We start from the raw sequence: 23,292 nt of genomic DNA, 5'->3' as shown, positions 1-23,292 counted from the left end.
TGATTATTGTCTAATAGCAGATGTTTAGAGACCCAATATTGAAGCACACTTCCTGGATTTCCAAGTTTCTTTTCAACAGATCTAGATACGCAGCTGAAATAATTTTGCTTCTTGGATTGTTCCTGAAGTATGTGTTACATGAAAAAAATATGTATTTTCCTTTTTAGATTTAACTTCCAAAACTTGACAGTGAATCTGATCCTTTGCAATGGTAGTGATGGTTTTTTTTTAGAAAAGCTTTCCAAATTTGCAACTCTTGTACTTTTTTTTCTCTCTGTATCTTGTATGCTGTAAGGGGCCAGATAATGTTGACATGTCAGGTCTCAGTGCCATTCTTTACTTTGTGTACAAGCTATTTTTGGTAACTGGGTTTCCTCAAAATCATCTACAATTCTCCTTTAACTCTGACTCCAGGAAAAACTTCATGCAAGTCACTCAACCCAACATTTCAAAACTTCTCCTGCTTTTCAGTTTGCCATAAAGTAGTTATACTTTTGTTGTCTTCTCCATTGCTACCTTCTCTTTAAATTCCCCCTTAGTTGCACTCATCACCCCTGCTTCCAATTAGAACTGTAAGAAATGTGTGGGTTTTCTTTTCATTATGTATCAGCTGCCTTCCTCCCTTTCATTTTCACACTAGCCAAATTTTCCCAACTAAGCTCATCTTCCTCCAGTTTCTGTACCTTCACCATCTAGACCATCTGACTTGCCACTTCCCGACTCTGCCCTATTCAGACAAAATTGTTGCCACCCAATTTTTCTTCCCAGGCCCCTTTGCTAACTTGCAAAAACTCCTGTGCTTTCTACACCCTTATTTCAATTTGGAAGTTCTCATTCTAATGTTTTTAAAGCGATTTGTTTTCATGTCTCCATTTCTTAGCAACTTTAGTCCTACAATATTTTCTTCATCCTCCCTCCTCCTCAAAGATTTTTGTAAGGTGGGGGGCTGCTGATAAGTACAAGTAGAAAGTCTTTGGTCACCTATGTGGATGTTGTCACCTCTGACTTGTATCAATTTTTGATACGACCCTGTGAGATTCCTTGAATTTTCTACAAGGTTAAAGGTAATATTTAAAATGATGATTTGTTCTTGTTGAGTGAAGTTTTGTGGTTGAGTTTGCATGGTGACATTGTGTTGAACATATTTGTATGGTTAGCAAAGATAACTGATACTGAGCTATTATTTCAACCATTTTAATTATCCATTCTGGGAAAGGCTAGGCATAAAAGTAGCAAGATGAGAGAGGAATTCTCTGTCTTAACTTACATAAAAACTATTCTAACTTCCAGTAATGCTTGTCTTTAATAAAACAAAAGTTGTCCTCAAGGAGGGTTTGTTTACTTTATCACACCAGACACAGCAGATGGAGCAACAATTTGTAACAACATGGCACTTGTTTTAAGGTAGTGAACAAAACACAGCACATCACAAAGGAAGATGGTTGACTGTCATTTCATTCAAAGAACATAACTGCAAAATCTCCTCCGGATCCTAGGTTCAACCATCTAAAGCATCTTCATCAATGACTGCTTGTCCTTCATAGGTGGTCAGGGCAAGAATGTTTGCTGCTGATTGTACAGTGTCCAGCGCCATTCACCACTCTTCAGATATTGAACCAGTCCATGTCCAAAAGCAAAACCTCTAAACAACTTCCGGGCCTGGGCCTACAGTAGTAAACGTAAATGACCATCTTTTGACTTTCAGTAGTGTTACCATCACTTAACCCTCACTATTAACATTTCAGGGGTTGCCATTGACCAGAAATTTACTGGACCAACTACACAAATACTATCGCTGCAAGAGCAGGCCAGAGTTTGGGAATTCTACGGTGACTAACTTGCTTCCTGACTCCCCAAAGCCTGTTCACTATCTACGAGACACAAGTCAGGAGTGTGCTGAAATACTCGATGCTTGCCTGGCTGAGTGTTGCTCCAACATAAAGGAACTTAATACATCCAAGGAAAGGCAGCATGCTTGATATGTCAATTTGGCCTGTTCATCATTCACCACCCCTATTGTCATACATTGGCAGAAATGTGTACCATCCACAAGATACACTGCAACAACTCACTAAGATTCCTCAGACAGCACTTTCCAAACCAGTGGTCTTCACAACCTAGAAGGACAGAGCAATAGGTCCATAGGGACACTATCTGCAAGTTCCCTTCCAAACCCCATACCATCTGACTTGGAACTGTATTACTGTTCCTTTAATGGTTAGGGCGTTCCACTATTTTCACCTAAACACAATTTATATACCTGCAGTGGATCAAGAAGACAGCTCATCGCTAGCCTTTAAAGGGCAATTTGAGATGTGCAACACATGCCTTGTCACTGATTTCAACATCCCATGGATGATTTCTCTTTTTAAAAGCCCACTGCACTTCACAGAAGAATTGAGTAATATTAGATACCAAGCTGTCACTATATTGAATGCTCACATGTTTTGAGCCAGAGTCAAATTTTATGATTCTGTAGTTGGAATATCTTGGAATGTATGCATGTGACATGTGCGTTATGCAGCAGAAAGCACGGTTTAATGGATGCAGCTGCTAGTAGTTATTTCAAACCATTGACTGCTTTGAGAGCAAAAAACTTAGATATCTGCATTCATGGGGTTGTGTGTTATTTTTAACTTGACCCAAGCTACTACTAAATATAATCTTGCGTTGTGCTGTTGGCTGCAGGCTTCTTTAACTTGCTGAATGGGTTGAACCATCATTATTGTGCAAAAATAGTATCCAAACAAGGCCAAGCTGATGTGTAGGACAACTTTGTCTTAAAGCTCCTAAGCTTGCCTGCTGTTTCTTTAAGGAACTATGAACTTACAAGGCCCATTTAACAACTCATCATCAGATGGGGAGCACATCTATGATTTTCATGTGTCTCCATGAAGACCAGAAATAAATGGCTCTGGGGGGAGTGAACTGGCTTTGTGGTAATGTCACTGGGCCAATAGTAGGATTATGAGCTAATCCTTTCAGGACATGGTTTCAAATTCCACCGTGTGAGATGGCGAAAATTGAATTCAATAAATAACTATCTGGAATTATAAGTGTGTGTAATGGGAACCGTTTTTTGATTATTGTTTTTAAAAACCCTTCTGGTTCACCATTGTCCTTTTTTTATGAATGAAATTGCCATCCTTACCTGATGTTGGTATTTTTAAAATTCAGATGTGAGATGCAGGCTAAGGAGAGCACAATTACTGATACCAGGCTGCAGGTTATTGCTGCTAGACTGGGTCTGACGCAAGTGTTAAAGAACGAACAAGATGGTAAAGTCTCATCCTTGGCAATCCACCTGTCAGAGGTGGAATCCATTCATGTCACCATCAGCAGAAGTGTCCACTGTCCAGTCTTGGTGACGATTAAGTTCTGACTTCACGTTCAAGGTAATCAAATGTTGTGTGACAACAACTGTGTTACCTGTGTCAGACATTGAATAGATCAAGCATTCAAAATCGAGCATTTTTGAGGTGCTGTGGGCCATCAGAACTCAACCAGTATCTGCAACCTCATAAGCCAGCATTTTACCGACTCTATCATTTGTCATCAAATACATGTAAGTTGACACCTCAATTTTAAAACACAAGACTACTTGAAAGTCAAACAGCAGAAGTGGCGTGCAACAGTCAAATGATCCCACAACCCCCAATATAAGCTCTTCAAATCTGCATTCCAATATGCTGGAGGAGAGAATCCACAAATATCCCAATTCTCAATGATTGGGTAGTTGAGCACATCATGCAAAGTAATGGAAGGTGTAATTGACAATGCTGTCTAGTAGAAATTGCATGATAATTGCTGACTGCTTCATTTGGCTTCTGCTCATGCCCTCATTATAGCCTTAGTCCAAATGTAGACAAAAGAGCTGAGGGGAGGTGAGTGACTCTTTCATTCTAAGGACATATGTAACACTGTGTGGCATCAGCGGAGTCAATGGTAATTGGGAATGGAGGAGCTCTCTGACCGCCAACACTCTTAGCCATCTTACTTTGTGCTAGGCACAAATCCAATCTGCAATTATCTTAGCCCCAGGTCGTCACTGCAGGGCTTCCTGAGAGCGTCCTAGTCCCAATCATTCTCAGCTTCTTCACCAATGATCTTCCCTCCATCAGAAGGTCAGAAGTGAGCATGTTCATGACAGTGCTTAAAAATATGTTGCTGGAAAAGCGCAGCAGGTCAGGCAGCATCAAAGGAACAGGAGAATTGACGTTTAGGGCATAAGCCCTTCTTCAGGAATGAGGGGGGTGAAGGGCTTATGCCCGAAATGTCGATTCTCCTGTTCCCTTGATGCTGCCTGACCTGCTGCACTTTTCCAGCAACACATTTTTAAGCTCTGATCTCCAGCATCTGAAGTCCTCACTTTCTCAACTACGGCTAGTGAGTATCTTGCTACCTGTCTGCCAAATGCTGTCTGTCATTTACAAAGCACAGACCAAGTGTGATCAAAATACTTTTCACTTGCCTGTTGAGTTCTGCTCCAGCATCACTCAAGAAGCTTCATGCCATCCAAGGCAAAACAGCCCATTTAATTGGCACCCCATCTGCAATATGCACTGTAGTAACTCACCAAGGCTTCACTTTCCATACCAACTAGAAGGACAAGAGCAGCAGATACATGAGAACAACAACATCGCCTGCAAGTTTCCCTCTAAGTGTCTCAGCATCCTGACTTGGAACCAGTGTGTCCCTGTGTTCCAGGGTAATAGGTCAAGAATGCATCTTCTCCAGGCCACTTAGCTGGCTAGGCCAGTATTTATTGCCCAGCCCAATATCCATATTGCACAAAGGAATGAAGATAATAAAATATAGCAATTTACTAAGTGGAATCAGTTTAAATTAAACCTCCTGAGAAGGTCTTTTACTTGATCAGTGATCTTGAGCCAGTGATCTTGGGAGCCACATCAGAACCATTTTTACGCTTCACACTTGAATTGTTGTTTTTGGGCTATAACATTTTTCTATCAGATTTTCTGACTTTGAGGCTGACTAGTATCTTTATGTATTAAGCATGTTTTCTCAGGTCATTCATGTCTGCAGCATCTGTTCCATTTTCAATTCCAGCAATTTCCTTCGTTATGATTTATGAACGTGTGATGACAAGTACCCATTATCCTTTTTAAGATAGTTCAACACCAGTTTGCAAAATTTGAAGTGAATTGTTCATTGTTTCAGCTTGCACTCTTGCATTGTTGTACCTTGGGGTGTTTGTTGAACAGAGAAACCAAGGAGTTAAGGTATATAGTTCTTTTGAAATTGGTGTCACAGGGAGGAGTTGGGATGTAATGTTGCAGCTGCATAGGACATTAGCGAAGCCACTTTTGGAGTACTGCCTATAGTTCTGGTTGCCCTGTTATACGAAGGATATTATTAAATTGGAATAGGTGCGAAAAGATTTACAATGATGTTCCTGGGACTGGAGAGTTCTACTCCGGTTGTGCCATATAAAGTAGCAGAACAGAGCAGAATAGTGTTACAGCAGAGAAAATTCAGAGAGAAATCAGAATTAACATTTGAGAGGTCTTTTCACAAGTCTGATAACAGTGAGGAAGAAGCTGTTCTTGAATCTGTTTGTATGTGTACTCAAACTTTTTTACCCTCTGCCAATGGAAGGGAGAAAATCGGAGTGGTAGGGGTCTTTAATTATATTGGTTGCTTTCCCAAGGCAGCGGAAAGTGTTGAACTGATTCAGTGAATGGAACCTGGTTTGCATGATGGACTGAGCTGTGTTCGTGACTCCCTGTAGTTTCTTGCAGTTTTCAGAAGACAGTTGCTATACTATGTTGTGATGCATCCAGATAGGATGTTTCCTGCGGTGCACCTATAAAAGAATTGATCAGAGTTATTGCAGACATGCCGAATTTCCTTAGCCTCCTGAGAAAGTAGAGATGTTGATGTTCTTTCTTGACTGTTGCATTGATGTGGGTAGACCAGGAGAGAGTAGTGATCATTACTCCCAGGAACTTGAGATTTGAACACCTCCACCTCAGCACGATTGATGTAGATAGTAGCGTGCTGTCCACTCTCTTTCCTGAAGCCAATGACCAACTCCTTTGTTTTGCTGACGTTCATGGAGAATTTATATCTTTACACCATGCTGCTGAGCACTCAATCACTTTCCTGTATTCTGTCTTGTCATTGTAGATCTGACCTACAATGGTGATGTTGTCAGCAAACTTGTAAATGGAGTTGGGGTGGAATTTGGCCACATAGTCTAGAGTGCATGCAGAGTACAGTAGAGAGCTGAGGATGCATCCTTGCCAGGCACTGATGTTGAGGATTACGGTGTTGCCGATTCTTATTGATTGCAGTCTGAGTCAGGAAGTGGGAGCTGTGATCTAGGTCTCAGTTTAGAGATGAGTTTGTTTGGTGCTGAAGGCAATCCTGTAGTCAATAAGTAGGGGTCTGATGTAGGTTATCCATCATAGCCTACATCAGACCCCGACTAACTGACTACAGGATTGCCTTCAGCACCAAACAAACTCATCTCTAAACTGAGACCTAGATCACAGTCTCAGTTTATTGATCCAGATGGTCCAGGGAGAAAGCATCTGTTGAACCAGTAGATCAATTGTAAAGGATCGAGGCAATTTGGTAGGCTGGAGTTGCGAGCCATGACTCCCCTCTCAAAACACTTCATGGTTACGAAAGAACGAGCCATTGGGTGGTAGCCATTGAGGCATACTGCATGATTTTTCTTTGGCACCAGGGTGATGGTGGTCTTGAAGCAAGTGAGGACTTCACATCTCAATAATGAGAGGTTAAGCATGTCTGTGAATATTCCTTCCATCTGGTCCGCACAAGATCTGATTTCACAGCCGGGAACACTATCTAGGCCAGTAGCTTTCCATAGGTTTATGCTCAAAAAGATTGATCTAACACCTGTGGCAGTGACTGTGGATACAGGTGGATTTGAGCCTGTTTGGATAGGTGATGGTATTTCGCTGTTCAAAGCGAGTGTAGAATGCATTGATCTCATTGTAGGGATGTACTGTTGCCCACAATACTGTTCAATCTCACTCTGGCATGTAATGTGAGATAAGCTTCCCTGATAGTTAGTATGGATCTCAAACTTAGCTCAGTATTGCCTCTTGTTTTCTCGGATGGCTTTACAAAGATGATACCTGGATTTCCTGTATAGGTCAGGGTTGTCTGACTTGTACACTTTGGACCTGTACTTCAGTAAGGAATGGATCTCCCAGTTTATCCAGTTGGGGAGTGTTCCTTTTAACTTTGTCTACCCATTTACTCATGAAGTCTGTGACATACTCGTTTAGGTTGGTCACTAAGTTCTTGAATATGGCCCAGTCCACTGATGCCAAGCAGTCCCTCAGAAGCCTTTCCATTGCTTCAGACCAATGCTGCACTATTTTGTGAACGGAGGGCCCTCATGCTTCAACTTATGCTTGTAAGCCAGAAGGAGGAGCACATCATTGTGATCTGATTTTCCAAAATGCAGATGTGGGGGATGGAGTGCTAGAATCTTTGGTAGTTGTATAGCAATGGTCAAGAATGTTCGGGCCAGGAGATGTGTTGGTAGTATTTTGGTAGTGTGTTCTTGAAGTTGGACTGGATGAAGTCGCCAGCTACGATGAACAAGGCCTCTGGGTATTCTGTCCCAAAACTTTATAGCATTGTGTATTTAATCAAGTGCACTCTTTACTTCTGCGCAGGGTGATGTGTAGGCCGCTGTCAGGATAGATGAGGTGAACTTGCGCAGCAGGTGGTAGGGATGGCACTTAAGATATTCTAGGTCCGGGACGCAGTAACCCACCAGAGTCGCCAAGTCTGAGCACCAGGAGATGGTGGTTAAGAGGCAGACAGCACTGCCTCTTGCTTTGCTAGAGGATGCCTAATGGTCTATTCTGTGAACTGAGAAACCTTCCAGTGTATGACAGGTGTAGCATGAGTGAGCCATGTCTCTGTAAAAACTGAGCAAATAATAGTCTCTCGGTTCCCTTTTGGAAGATGAGACTAGCTTTAGGTTCATCTATTTTGTCCTCCATTGTTTGGATGTTTGTCTGGAAATCCTGGAGTCTGTCTCGGCTGACGTCCAATATATCTCCCATGTTTTCTGGGTAGATGGCTGCTCTTATTCGATCCTGGGTGTCGGTGAAGGAACTCTGGAAGGCAAATGTGTGCTCCTGATGAGGTCCTGGACACCAGTCACAGCCTTGAGCATTCTGGAAGGATTTTAGTTGGGCCTCTTTGATGCCACATTACGGTGTTTCTTGTTCCTGCGCTAGTCAGGCCTTGGTTTGATTTGGGTTTCCACGACGTTATTGACATCAAGCCTCCAAGAGTTTGGAAGGCCTCCTGGCATGCAGTTTTAGCATCCTTAATGTGTTCCTGAGGTGGCCCTGGGCTCTGGGGTGTCTTGTAAGTAGGTCTGGTCAGGCCTCCTCCATATTGGGTCACTGTGGGGTCAGATCTTCTTCCAACTGGTTCATCTGTTCGGGCCTTGGTTCTGGGTTTCCATGAGGTGGTCGGGCTTGCAGGAAACATAGGCCCTTGGTTCCCCTGGGCTTGCAATTCTGGCATCAGTAAGTCAAGCCTCGTCTGTCGTTGAATCTTTAAATCTGATAGTAGGTTTAAGAGAACATTGTTATTAATTCTGATGGACGAGGACATGTAATTGTTCTGCTCTTCTCAACCTCAATTCTAAGTTATGTAAGAATAATATCTGCTGTAGACAGCTCACAAAATAGTGCCCCACTCTGGCACCATCTTTGAATGTTTTCACTATCCCGCCTGTATACTATAACATACTGGGAAAGGGATACTTAAAAATCCACCTTAGGAAAGATATTATTTCATGGAAATCAGTTCAGCGAAGGTTCAATTTAATGTTCCCCGGTATGGAGGGATTGTCGATGAGTGTTAAGGCAAAACAAGGGTTGGGACTCATTATTCTAAATGCCAGTGAGTAGAGGTGATATCATTGAAACATATAGGATTCTTAAGGGGGCTTGACAGGGTGAAAGGATGTTTTGCCTTGTGGGAGAGCCTAGGATCAGAGGGCAGTCTCTGAATAAAGGGACACTAATTTAAGACTGCACTAAGGAGGAATTTCTTAATGTTTGAGTCTTTAGAAATCCTTGCCACAAACTTTGGGGATAGCGTCCTCCTGTACATTTTAAGACTGAGAAAGATAAATAAGCGTTACGGGGAAAGGGCTGGAAAGTGTACATGAGTAATGTTTGATCAACCATGATCCTATTGAATGGCGAAGCAGGCTTGAGAGGCCAAACAGTCTACACCTGATCATTGTTTAAGAATCAAGTGGATGAAATAGAGTTGACACAGTTAGGAGATTAACCCGATTTTATGCACAACTGTTGACCATTTAGGTTTTCTGGCTTGGTTTGCACCTGCTCGTGCTCTAATGTAGATTTTGTTAGAATGATTGCAGGGATGAAAGACTTCAGTTCTAAAATTGGATTGGAAAAGTGAGGAATATTTCTTTTGGAGAAGAGAAGATTGAGAGGGGAGATTGATAGATATTTTCAAAATGGTGGTTTGGAAAGATTATCTGGTGGTGCTGGTGTTAGAGCGGAGTGTACAAAGTTTTTAAAAAAACACACAACACTGGGTTATAGTCCAACAGATTTATTTGAAACCAAAAGCTTAGATAGGGAGAAATTGTGCCCTCTTATAATAGTATCAAGAGCGAGAGAGCACAGATTTGAACTAATTAGTAAAAGAGACAAATGATTTAGAGGTTTTTTCATGTGCAAATGGTTGAGGTGCATTGCTTGGGAGTGTAGTGGAGATAGGATCAATTGAAGCGTTAACAAAGAATTTGGACAGTGGATAAATATGCTTACAGGATTTATAGGTTAGAGGCAGGAATGGCACTTGTTCATTTGGAGAGCCAGTCCAAATAGGTGCCTTTTTTGGTATTGTCACAATACAGTGATTCTTTGGTCAGCACTTGTCATTGATTTAACAGTAAAGAAACAGGATCCTGTATCCATTTGTTTGTGAATAATTTGTATGTATATACATGTGCAAAAATTACTGTACATTCAGTTATTCTGCGCATAGTGCATAAATTGTTGGCACTAGTTAAAGATTGTTGAAAGCCACATGTCTGCCCACCCCCCACCACCACCACCACCACCACCACCACCACCGCTGCATACTTGCCATACTTATGGACATGGATTTTTTCTTACACTAAGATGAAAAGGTAAAAATCATTCAACATGCTGATTATTTGAGATGATTTGCAGTGATGCATGTCTCTAATGAATATTCTCTTGCTTTATGCTGTAAATTAAAATAGTGATCAACACTTATTCAAACATGTTTGGATTAATAGCTGATTTGAGCTGCTGGATATAAACTGTAATATTTAAAAATGAAATATTTTGTCATGAGCACGTGTTTGTGTTGCTTGTTGCTGTACTAATGCTCTTGGTGTTGATTTGCAGCTGAAGTTTGTAAATCCCAGGGAGCCATTTTATATCAAGCATTCCAATTATTCATTGCGGTGAGTGATCAATAAAAATCTAAAGCAACAAGGAGGCAATATCTTGAGAATGGAAATGGTGCGCGATCTTACAAACCTCACGATTGCAGCATTATACAAGGGATTGGAATCCTTAAATTTGTTCCTTTCTCTTGTGATTATGCTAAATATTCATCCTGCTGGAACTCGCTGTAAGGAAAAAAATATAGATTCTTTACATTTGGATAATAAAAATATATTCATATGTGGTAATTCTCTTCATTCATGTATGTTTTAATGAAAACTATTGAGAAAGTGAAGTGCAAGATTGAGTGTATCAATGTGGAACATAAAGATGGACTTTATTTTACTGTAGCTTTGCTAAATATCTTAAATTTGATTTCACAATCTTGATCATTACCAAAAGTCATACTGCATAGAACTAAAAGGAAATATAAATTGTACTAAAATTGTGCAAGAAAGGTGTGTATAATTGATTTTCAGTTCTGGAATATACAAACATATGAAGTAGGAGCAGGAATGGGCAGTTTGTCCCCTTGAGTATTTGCTTGTGTTTGAAATTCCGCATTCCAGTCTACACACAGTAATCTTTGTAGGCATTAAATGATCAAATATGTCTGTGATTTCTTTCTTTAGCATACTGAAGCCTACCCTAGCAATTCACTAGTTAAGATTTTCAAATGGTACTGACCAGGAATCAGGTGTGATCCTCCCTGTCTGCTTATAAAAGAACATTATGCTTCAAATGTGATGAACTTTGGATTTGAATTGATTAGGATAACTTGAGGGCTTGTAAGGTGCACTATGGAAACCCAGTTTATTCTTTCCATCTTCAAACATCAAAAATCTATGGCCCAGAAAATTAATTGCATCTTCTCTCAATCTTAAATTTAGATTTTCAGAAATTTTCTGATTGTGCTGTACTTTAGATATAATAACTTTCCAATCAGTAAATACTTTCCCAGTCCTAATTTTTTTCTCTTGGCAAAGCTTGTTTCCTCCATTATTGAGTAATATGGTAATTGTGATCAGTTATACTTCAGTTTCTTCTGTGCTTCCTTTTAAAGTGCTTCATCTGGTGAAACAAATTTACCTGGAACACTAACATTTGGAGAAGTAGAAGAATAATACAGAATGTTAAGGACAGGAATATAAGAACAAGAGGAGGCCATAAAGCCCCTCAAATCTGTTTGGCACATACCTGATCTGTGTGTTTATTCTATGCCCAACAAAGTTCTGTCAACTTCAGTTTTGACCAATTCATTTCATCCTCAACTTCAACACTTCTTTGGTATGAAAATTCTGGATTTCAGTTACTCTTTTGTATAAGGTGTTTCTGACACCATCCCTGCATGACTCAGCCTGAATTGAATGTTCTTGCTCCCTTATACTGGACCTCTCTTCTTACCTCCATCCCACCACCTTCTAATTGAGGGAATACATGCCTTTTCTCTGCATCTAGCTTTATAATTTGTTGCTTTCACTCTTAGTATCATTTTAATCTGCCCATCACCAAATCACCAACGTGAGGTCATATCTTTACTGGGATGTGATGCAGATAATTAAGTGCTGTATTCTGAAATGGGACTAATCAAAGTTTTGATATAACTTCTACTGTACAGGTTATTCTTAGATTCACTGAGCCAGATGGGTTCTTCCTATATTGTACAAATCAAGAGTTCTAAATTTAAACTTGAACCTTCAAAATGGACGCTGTTCATCTGGTTATTGATTCACCTCCCCCCACCCCCCCCCCCCCCTCAACTTTCAGTCCCAAATGCAAATGATACTGTTATTCCCTTTTCTTGAAAGATACCATTTCCATGTGAAACTTGGGAGTGGACAAGTACTGCATCTTTTGGTGAGGGGGAAGTTGATTTCAAGTTTTGTTCATGTTGCTTTTACTTCATGAATTTACTTTTTTGTTTAGTGCTCAACACTACATCAATCTACCTGTCCGGTTCAAACCAGAGTCAGACGGCAGATTCGAGGCACTGCTCGTGATACAAACCGATACATGTGGAAGTCTCCCTATTCGACTTATTGGTGACGCTATTAGAAAGGAGTAAATGAAAATCAATTTTGTTAAATTAAATGTCTGGTTGTACTTTAAGATCTGTCTTCAAGAAGAAATTGTTCCACAGGAAACAGCATTATGTAAAATTGTACAGTAAATGGAAAACATATCTTTATGTACAAATTTGCAAATTATGCATTTTATAAATTAAATATTTAGGCACTGGTGCCATTTAACATCAGCATAATGTCGTTCGTAAAGAGGGAAAGTATTTTAGTACGCATTTGTAGTATACAAAATAACAATACCAATTTACTGCGGCAAGGAGCTGTAAAAGTTTCTGCCTCTTCCTTCATTATTGTATAATTTTTTGCACAAGCTTAATTTTTGTGGCTGTTTTATGTACATTTGAAATAGTTCTTGCTGTATATTTGAAATAAAGTTAGTATGGGCAATTAATTTATCAAGATATCATGTTTTTCTTAAATCCACATACTGCAGGTGATGTAACGTAAAGGATTTTATTGCTGTACTTGAAACAGTCAATAAAATGGAGCTAAAAACTGAAAAGTTTCTTCCTATTAATGTTAAAGCAAAGTGCTGCAGAAATTTAAATAAACATTCAACATTTGTGGAGAGTGAAACAAAGTTTTAAGTCTGATATAACTCTTTGAAACTAAGAATTAATTGCTTAGTCACACAGAACTTGCACATTACAAAAGGAGAAAGAAGCTAAAGTTTTTTTTTTGTCTTGCACTGAAGACTAGGATGCAGACTTGGAAAAAGGAGCATCAAATCATCACTCAGTGTATATTGCACAGATGTGTGAAAGAGTCAGTGCTTACCACTTTTACTTCTGAACAACAGCCAGTGTAGCTTTAGACTACCCTGGAAGGGAAGACATCTCAAAAATTTGAACTACATGTGAAGCTCACTGTGTCTCACTGCTACCTCACAATAATACAAATGGTTTTTTCCACTAACAGGATGCTGCCTTGGAATCGAAAAGATATTTTGCATACAACATAACTATTTTGGCGAATTTCAGTATTGGGGTGATGCCAGCTATTTAAGCCATAGGTCCCAATGACTGGACGACTATCAAACAACACTGCTTCCTAGATCATTTGCAATGTGCTGTATGCTGATCTTGTTCAACCAACCTCAGCATCCAAGTATCAGAGTAGAGCATTAGGTATGATTCAGCTATTGGACATGATGTATTAAATAAACTTGGCTAAGAATTACACAGAAAATCAGTTTAAGGTTATATTTGGGTTTGCAATATCATGTGTGCTGACAACTACCTACATTAATACCACAGCTTGTTTTATGTAGGTGCAGAAGTTTGCATATACACTGCATCTTCTTCATTGGGAAGTTTCAAAAAAAGGCTTGTGGAGACTGGCAATCAGCTGTATTCCCATGGCAACACCTTGACCAATCAGTTTTCAGACCAGGCAGTGGATTTAAGATTGACGATTAACTGTTGCTGTTGCATCACCGTGTAAATAAAAATCAATCAGCACCCTTTTTTTCATGCTGTTTAAATTGGTATCCAATTTTTCAAGTCTTTGCATCCTAGTTCTGATAACTGCAAGATGAGGACCTTCAACATTACTAAAAGTAGACAAGTTGAAGTATTTTTCTATATTTTGTTGAAGATATGGGGCCCTATACCTATCTTTCAGCCTGAGATTGCACTGTCCAATTATCAGAAATTTTTAAGTGGAATATTGTTTCTGCAGTAATGCACTAGTTTGATTTTCTGATATTGGCAGATTTTGAAGAGGCTCAATTCTTAGTATTCATTCTCTTTGACAGTATAACCAATGACTTTCTGGTAGGTAGGTGAAAGTGAGGACTGCGAATACTGGAAATTAGATTCAAGATGAAAGTGGTGCTGGAAAAACACAGCAGGTCAGGCAGCATCTGAGGAGCAGAAATATAAATGTTTTGGGCCGGAGCCCTTCGGCAATGAGGCTCGAAACCTCTAGGGTGGAGAGATAAATGGGAGGGAGTGGGGCTGGAGAGAAGGTAGTTGAGAGTGCCACCCCAGAGGTTTCGAGCCTCATTGCCGACGAAGGGCTCCTGCCCGAAACATTGATAAGTTGGAGAGGGTGGAGTGGATAGGTAGGAAGGGAGATTGACAGGTCATGGGGATGCTGCTGAACTGGAAGTTTGGAACTGGGGTAAGGTGGGGGGGAGGGGAAATGAGGAAACTGGTGAAGTCCACATTGATGTCCTGGGGTTGAAGGGTTCTGAAGCGGAAGATGAGGTGTTATTCCTCTGGTCATCAGGTGGGGCAAGTGGCTGTGGAGGAGACCCAGGACCTGCTTGCTCTCAGCAGAGTGGGAGGGGATGTTAAAATGTTCGGCCACAGGGCAGTGGGGATGATTGTGCAGGTGTCCTGGAAATGTTCCCTAAAGCACTCTGCAAGAAGGTGTGGGCGCAGGATTTGCAATTCCTTTCGTGGCAGAGGAAGGTGCCAGGAGGGGAGGGTGGATTGTTGGGGGACGTTGACCTGACCAAGTAGTCACAGAGGGAACTGTGGAAATGGAGAGGTCAAGGAAGGGAAGGGAGGTGTCAGAGATGGTGTACATGTGAATTTAAGGTCGGGATGGAATGTGTTGGTGAAATTAATGAACTACTCAACCTTCTCGTGGGAGCACGAGGTGGCGCTGATGGACTCATCAATGTAGCGGAGGAAAAGTGTCAGTGTAACTACGGAAGATGGATTGTTCTATGTAGCCAACAAAGAGATAGGCAAAGCTGGGGCCCATGTGGGTAGGTAGATCTACTCAGCTTTGAGCTTCAGGACCTCTTCTCTAGTAACATATGCCTATTCCAAGTGCAATCCACCTCAACGTGGCCTGAAATGTAACATTAGATCATGTCCCTAGTATGTTTCAAAAAACTTCCCCTCCCTGCAGAGGGTTTGGAAAGATCCTTTTCATGTTTTCCAAATGTTGTTTGGTACTTAAATCAAGACTTTTTTCTCTCTCGTCCAGTCAGGAGCCATGCCTCTGAAATCCAGCCCCTCCATATGCCACTCTGATCTCCAGAATCCTTTTTTGCTTTTAGTAAGATTCCAACATCTGTAGTAATTAGCTCCTACTTATTGTGACTCAGTCTTCGATGCAAATCTCTAACAATAGGTTTGGCTTCTCACATCTCGATCTGTTCCTTTCAGTTTCTCGCAAATGCAAAAAAATCAGGTCACCTGCCTCTACCTTTACAGAATTAATCAATAATGTTTGAGGACATTTTCATTTCTTGAGCTTAATTTCAGGTTACCATCTAGCATTCAATGCAACAGTTCTTCTTACAGTTATAAGATGCTATCATTTCCTGATGGGTGTCATGGGAGATCCCAATTCTTTTTTGATTTTAAAAGCAGTTGTAGTTTGAACTATTAGAATCATGTGGGGAAGAAGTAGTCACTGAATTGCTCTGTGAACCAGATTAATTGTAACATTTTTTGGCCTGGGAGCAAGCAGTTTACTTGCCTGTCTTATTAGATGGAAAAATGGCAAAACATAAAATAGCTTCTTGAATTTTGTGCCAAGGCTTCCCTCCCATTATCAGATTGCCATCATTTGAATCTTCAGGAATTAAGCTGATGAGCAACTCCATCGATTTCTCAGTCCTCAACTTGAATGCTGTATTTAATTGTCAAACTCTTCAATTCCTTGAGGCATTTTCCATCTTCCCCCACAATGGAATCATCACCTTTCAGGATCATCACTGGGGTCCAGACTGAATCTTGAACATGAGTGAATGGTTTAATCAGGATTAACTGTCAAATGTTTTAATGCTCTTAGTTCAAAGCAAACTGTTTTAGTTGACATTAAAAATGCATGCAATTCAATTTTGTATTTAAGTAGTGTAGAGTAGACTATATCACAAGTCATTATCTAAATTAAGTGGCAAGTTTTACCACATCTAACTCATTAAATATTCATTATTTTAAAAAAAGTTGTGGCTTCCTGAGACAGTTAGCTATGTTACACAGTTCAGAGAGCCAATTTAAAAGCATGTAGTTGGAACTTTTTATATTTGGATTATTTCTCATTTGTGCAAAACTACCACTTCCTCAATATGTTTCCTGTAATAACCTATGCAGTTCAATTTATGGATCTTAATTTAGAGTCATATTATTTAGTTTGTCATCCTCCATTATTGCATTCCTGTTATCCAACCTCTTCTATTGTTTTCACATGAATTGAAATATATTCCAAGAGGGAAAATGGTATAAAGGGGAGAGGAAAAACATCCATGGCTGAGCAAGGAAATTAAAGATAATATAAAAACACAAACTAAGGAATAGCACCTATTGCAAAGACCAGCAGCACGCTTGAAGTTTAGAGAACTCTTAAGATCAACAAAGGGCTACTAAAACAAAAGCAATGGTAAATTGTTTGAGGGTTACAAGATAGCCAGGAAGGAAGTGAAAAATGGACTTAGGAGAGCTAGAAGGGAGCATGAAAAAGCTTTATCGGGTAGGATTAAGGAAAACCCTAAGATATTCTACACTGATGTGAGGAACGAGGATGACCACAGTGAGGGTAGGTCTGATCAGGAGTAGTGGAGGGAACTTGCACCTGGAGTTGGAGAAAGTAAGGGAAGTCCTTAACGAAGACTTTAATTCCGTATTCACTACAGAGAAGGATCTTGACGTATCTGAGGACAGCATGAAATAAATTGATATGCCAGAACAGGTTGATATTAGGAAAGGCAATGTACCGAAAATTTTGAAAAACATAACGATAGGTAAATCCCCTGGGTCAGACAGGATATAGCCTAGGTTACTACAGGAAACAAGGGACAAGATTGCTGCGCCTTTGGTGATCTTTGCGTCCTCACTGTCCACTGGAGTTAAGCCAGATGATTGGAAGGGGCAAATGTTATTTTCTTGTCCAGGAAAGGGAATAGGGATAATCCTGAGAATTACAGACCAGTCAGTTTTATTTCAGTGGTGAGCAAAGTATTGGAGAGAATTCTGAGAGAGGATTTATGATTACTTAGAAAACTATAGTCAGCATAGCTTTGTGAAGGGCAGGTCATGCCTCACAAACCTTATTGATTTCTTTAAAGATCTGACAAAATAAGTTGATAAAGGTAGAGCAGTGGATGTGGCATACATGGATTTTAGCAAGGCGTTTGATAAGATTCCGCATGGTAGACTTATTCAGAAAATAGGAGGGCATAAATTACAGGGAAATCTGGCTGTCAGGATACAGAATTGGCTGGCCCATAGAAGACAAGGGTGTGGTGGTAGATAGAAAGTATTCAGCCTGGACCTCTGTGACCAGCGGTGTTCTGCAGGGATTGGTTCTGGGACCTCTGCTATTTGTGATTTTTATAAATGACTTGGATGAGGAAGTGGAAGGGTGGGTTAGTACGTTTGCCGATGACACAAAGGTTGGTGGAGTTGTGGATAGTGCAGGGCTGTTGTAGGTTGTAACAGAACATTGACAGGATGCAGAACTGAGCTGATAAGTGGCAGATGGAGTTCAACCTGGAAAAGTGAAGTGATTCACTTTGGAAGGTCAAATTTGAAAGCAGAATACAGGGTTAAAGGCAGGATTCTTGGCAGTGTGGAGGAAGAGGAATCTTGAGGTCCACGCCAATAGATAGGGTTGCTACAAAGGTGTATGTGGTGTTGTCTTTCATTAGCCGGGGGATTGAGTTATGCTGCAGTTCTATACAGCCCTGTTTAGACCAACTTAAACCATTGTGTTCCATTCTGGTCACCTCATTATAGGAAAGATGTAGAAGCTTTAGAGACAGTGCAGAGGAGATTTACCAGAATGCTGCCTGGACTGGAGGATATGCCTTAAGAAATGTTGAGGAAGCTAGGGCTTTTCTCATTACAGCGAAAAAGGATAAGAGGTAACTTGATAGAGGTGTACAAGATGTTGAGAGGCATAGATAGAGTGCATAGCCAGAGTCATTTTCCCATGGTGGAATTGTCTACCATGTGGGAGCATAATTTTAAGGTAATTGGAGGAATGTTTAAGGAAGATGTCAGAGGTAGGTTCTTTACACAAGGAGTAATGGGTGTTAGGAATGCACTGTCAGAAGTGGTAGTAGAGTCAGATATGTTAGGGACATTTAAACGACTCTTGGACGGCACATGGAAGACAGTACAATGAAGGGTATATAGGTTAGTCTGATCTTAGAATAGGATAAAAGGACGGCACAATATCAAGGGCTAAAGGGTTTGTACTGTGTTGTATTGTTCTATGTTCTAAATTATGAAGAAAACTAATGCAAAATATAAAAACAGATAGCAAAAGCTTCTGTAAGTTTCTATACTATTTTGTACCTTTGGAATAGAATAGACTTTGCTGAAAATGTGTTGCTGGAAAAGCGCAGCAGGTCAGGCAGCATCCAAGGAACAGGAGATTCGACGTTTCAGGCATGCCCTTCTTCAGGAATGGGCTTCAGATTCCTGAAGAAGGGCTTATGCCCGAAACGTCGAATCTCCTGTTCCTTGGATGCTGCCTAACCTGCTGCGCTTTTCCAGCAACACATTTTCAGCTCTGATCTCCAGCATCTGCAGACCTCACTTTCTCCTCAATAGAATAGACTTTGTCAAGTATCCAATTGTTTGCCAAACAGCAAGTTTCGTCCACTGTAGTAAAATAAGAACCAAATTCCTACAAGATTAGTAACAAGAAAATGCAAAGAAGAATCTCTTTCCCCACTTTCCCTCACTCCTTTTACTCACCCAACCTCCACATTCATTGCGAAGTCATGTTGCAATGTTTGTATTTTGAGTTAGTTTACCCAAGTACAGAAGAACACAATTAAGGAAACTTGGCTCAAACGAACTAACATTGAGTATCAAAGTTGGGAGGTCATGTTGCAGCTGTATAGAACATTGGCTAGGCCACTTCTGGAATATTGCATTCAGTTCTGATCTCCCTGCTATAGGAAAGATGCTGTTAAACTTGAAAGGGTTCAGAAAAGATTTACAAGGGTTGGAGTGTTTGAGCTATAGGGAGAAGCTGAATATGCTGGGGCTATTTTCCCTGGAGCATCAGAGGCTAGGGGGTGACCTTATAGAAATTTATAAAATCATGAGTGGCTAGGAATGGGAGAATAGCCAAAAAATATTTCCCCCTAGTGTGGGGAAGTCTAAAACTACAGGTTTAAGGTGAGAGGGAAAAGATTTGAAAAGGACTTAAGGAGGGTAGCATGTGTATGGAATGAGTTGCCAGAGGAAGTAGAGAAGGTTGGTACAATTACAACATTTAAAAGGCATGAGTATATGAATAAGAAGGGTTGAGAGGGATATGGGCCAAACGGGATAAGATTTAATTTAGGACATCTGATCGGCAAAGGGTCTGTTTCCATGCTGTACAGCTCTATGACTAACTAAATTTGCTCTCAAATAAAGACCTTCTCTATTCCTGTTTAAACTTGGATGTAATTAGAATTTAAGCAGCAAATTTCAGTTAAATGTTAAATACAAAATCAGATTTTTAGAAAGAGATTGAGTTTCCTTCCTCAAACAAGTTTCTAGAACACAAGTTACTTCTTACCATCTTTGCTCATAGGCAATATCCCTTTGAAGCACCTCCTGTGTAGTACGTTTTTAATTGCTTTCACTTAATTTGCACTGTCACTTTTATAGCCAGAGCATTTCTACTAATGGCTTATTTTCCTTCCCTGGAGGATCCTAAGTCTGTCTTTGGCTCATTCTTCATTTCATCTTGAGGGACATCACCTGGAGAGACAGGGAATGGAACAGCATGTGAGCTAACTGAGCTTAGCTTTGCTGAATGGGTTAATTTTATTGAAAAGTTGAAGTTTGCTCCCTGTTAGTTGTAAATTCAAGGGGAAAGTTGCAAATACAATACCCAAATTATTTCATTGCCTTTCAAATTTAATAGTGTGTATATGGGTTTTCTGTTTTCTTTTAAACTGGCATTTAGACCAAAGTGATTAAATTACTACCATTGGAAACTGAATTTGTCTCTTCAGACTCCTAGAAAACTGGCTGCCTGGTGACTACTGGATTAGAGTGGTGCTAGAAAAGCACAGCCAGTCAGGCAGCATCCAAGGAGGATTTAGATTAGATTCCCTACAGTGTGGAATCTGGCCCTTCAGCTCAACTACTCTACACCTATCCTCTGAAGAGTAACCCACCCAGACCCATTTCCCTCCAACTAATGCACCTAACAGTACAGGTAATTTAGCATGGCCAATTCATCTGACCTGCACATCTTTGGACTGTGGGAGGAAACCGGAGCACCCGGAGGAAACCCACACAGACATGGGGAGAATGTGCAAACTCCACACAGACAGTCACCCAAGGCTGGAATCAAACCTGGGACCTTGTTGCTGTGAGGCAGCAGGGCTAACCACTGAGCAACCATGCTGCCTGACCCGCTGTGCTTTTCCAGCACTACTCTAATCTAGACTCTGATTTCCAGCATCTGCAGTCCTCACCTTTGCCTCCCTGGTGACGACATTTTACAAATGGTTTTAAAAGTTATTAATGATGTATTAAAAATAAATTTAATCATGTTAAAGAGTGAATATGGGATTGAAGTCCATAAAGTCCAAGATAGCATTGAAGTTTATCATTGGTGGGGCAGGAGGGGGGATTTCTTGTTGCTGCTGAGCTTCTCTTCAGCTATTTCTCCTCTTCTGAAAATGAATGGCCTTGTGTATCTATAATGGTGGATTTCACTTCAGGCATTCAGTGCTGTTTGTATCCAGTTCGATGGGTCTGGTCATTGTTGCTTCAATGTAGTAATGGAAGGTCTACACTCTTAGGAGTGAACATTAACTGGCTTTATTAAGTGCAACGTTTTAGAAGGTGCAGTCTGAGGACACACCTGCCGACACCGATCCCAATTACATATATTTTAACATCACTACTATATAGTTCCTTTTGTATGTTGCTCAGTAACTACATTTAGAATTAGGTATAATTAATATTTTACATATCCCTGTAAATTTCAGTTTATGGCAATGCATAAGTTCTGGTTCTGTTCTTCTCCAGCTGGGTTTCGTGGAATGAAAGAAAAGTGATCACTATCTTCAACATTTTGTCTCTAGGTCTATCTAGAATGCATCCACTGACACATCAAGTATCTGACAGCTGATTGTAAGTCATAGCTGAGACATTGATTAGATTAGATTAGATTCCCTACAGTGTGGAAACAGATCCTTCAGCCTAACAAGTCCACACTAACTCTCTGAAGAGTAATCCACCCAGACCCATTTCCCTCTGACTAATGCACCAATTTAGCTTGGCCAATTCACCTGACCCTCACATCTTTGGACTGTGGGAGGAAACCAGAACACACGGAGGAAACCCATGCAGACATGGGGAGAATGTGCAAACTCCACACAGACAGTTGCCCAAGGCTGGAATCAAACCTGGGTCTCCACTGAGCCACTGTGCTGCCTCATTGTGACTGCTTATTATGTTGACTTAATCTGTGAAGGTACCAGACAAAATAAGTAGGCGTGTGAGGAAGATTAGGAAAGGAAGACAAATAGCAACACATCTAACAGCATTCACATTGCTGCTCAAAATGCAAAGGATCCATATAGAGGTTTTATATTCAGTTATTACCACAATTGGTCTGTGTAATAGTTACATGCAACAACCAGTCTCATCAACTAAGCTATAGTCCATTCAACAAGAACCTACCAATGCACACATAGGTTACCTATGTATTGTTTTACCAATAAGACCTATATTCATACAACATAACTCTGAAATTTTGCATACAAACTGACTCTAATATCTGTAAATAGATTCAGTTCAGAGTTGTGGGATTACTACATCACATCCCGACTCAGGCGACTGACTGTGTGGAGTTTGCACATTCTCTCCGTTTCTGCGTGGGTGTCCTCCGGGTGCTCCGGTTTCCTCCCACAGTCCAAAGATGTGCGGGGCAGGTGAATTGGCCATGCTAAATAGCCCGTAGTGTTAGGTAAGGGGTAAATGTAGGGGTATGGGTAGGTTTCGCTTCAGCAGGGCGGTGTGGACTTGTTGGGCCGAAGGGCCTGTTTCCAGACTGTAAGTAATCTAATCTAATCTAATCTAATCCTGTTTAATGAGAGTAATTGACAACAGCTCAAGATGCACATCTTTACAGATACATATACAATATATAACAACTTGGGGTGGTTCTATGGTTAGCACTGCTACCTCACAGCATCAGACATCCAGTTTAAATTCCGCCCTCAGACACATTCTCCCCGTGTCTGCATGGGTTTCTTCCGGGTGCCCCAGTTTCTTTCCAAAGTCCAAAAATCTGTGGATTGGCCATGCTAAGTTGCCCATAGAGTCCAGGGATGTACAGGCTAGATGGATTAGCCATGGGAAATGGAGGACTACAAGGATAGGGTATGTAGGGGTGTGGGTCTGGGTGGGATGCTTTATTGGAGCGTTGTTGTGGATTTGATGGCCTGCTTCCATACACTAGGGATTCTATGATTTCTATGATCATATCATATAATATAAAATTAACATATATACATATAAGTTTACGTTTAAAGAATCAAACTCCATAACTGCAAAAGAAAATAACATTGAGCTGAACTTTCCCAACTGTTCCTGAGCTATTTCTGGTTGGATCCCAGAAGGTTTCTTGCCATGGTTCATGCAATCAATCAGCCACAGTTCATCTCAATAATTATGCATCTGGGGTTCATGGCACCATCCTGTTTAATTAGTCATTGAGTCATAGAGATGTACAGCATGGAAACAGACCCTTCGGTCCAACCCGTCCATGCTGACCAGATATCCCAACCCAATCTA

At 40.6% G+C, this 23,292-nt stretch overlaps 1 protein-coding gene across 3 annotated transcripts in view; it reads left to right on the top strand.

Moving 5' to 3' along the window:
- cep192 (centrosomal protein 192) overlaps positions 1-12,943 on the top strand; it is a 182,503-nt gene extending 169,560 nt beyond the window's left edge. For all 3 annotated transcript variants that reach the window (XM_060823867.1, XM_060823868.1, XM_060823866.1), the window contains exons 46-47: positions 10,443-10,501; positions 12,411-12,943. In XM_060823867.1, coding sequence (XP_060679850.1) covers positions 10,443-10,501; positions 12,411-12,549 — 198 coding nt within the window. In that variant the 3' untranslated portion in view covers positions 12,550-12,943. The remainder of the gene's footprint in view (positions 1-10,442; positions 10,502-12,410) is intronic.
- Positions 12,944-23,292: the final 10,349 nt, after the last annotated feature.

This window comes from Hemiscyllium ocellatum, chromosome 4, assembly GCF_020745735.1.
Source record: "Hemiscyllium ocellatum isolate sHemOce1 chromosome 4, sHemOce1.pat.X.cur, whole genome shotgun sequence".
Lineage (NCBI taxonomy): Eukaryota > Metazoa > Chordata > Chondrichthyes > Orectolobiformes > Hemiscylliidae > Hemiscyllium > Hemiscyllium ocellatum.
This window is presented reverse-complemented; position numbering and strand designations above follow the sequence as displayed.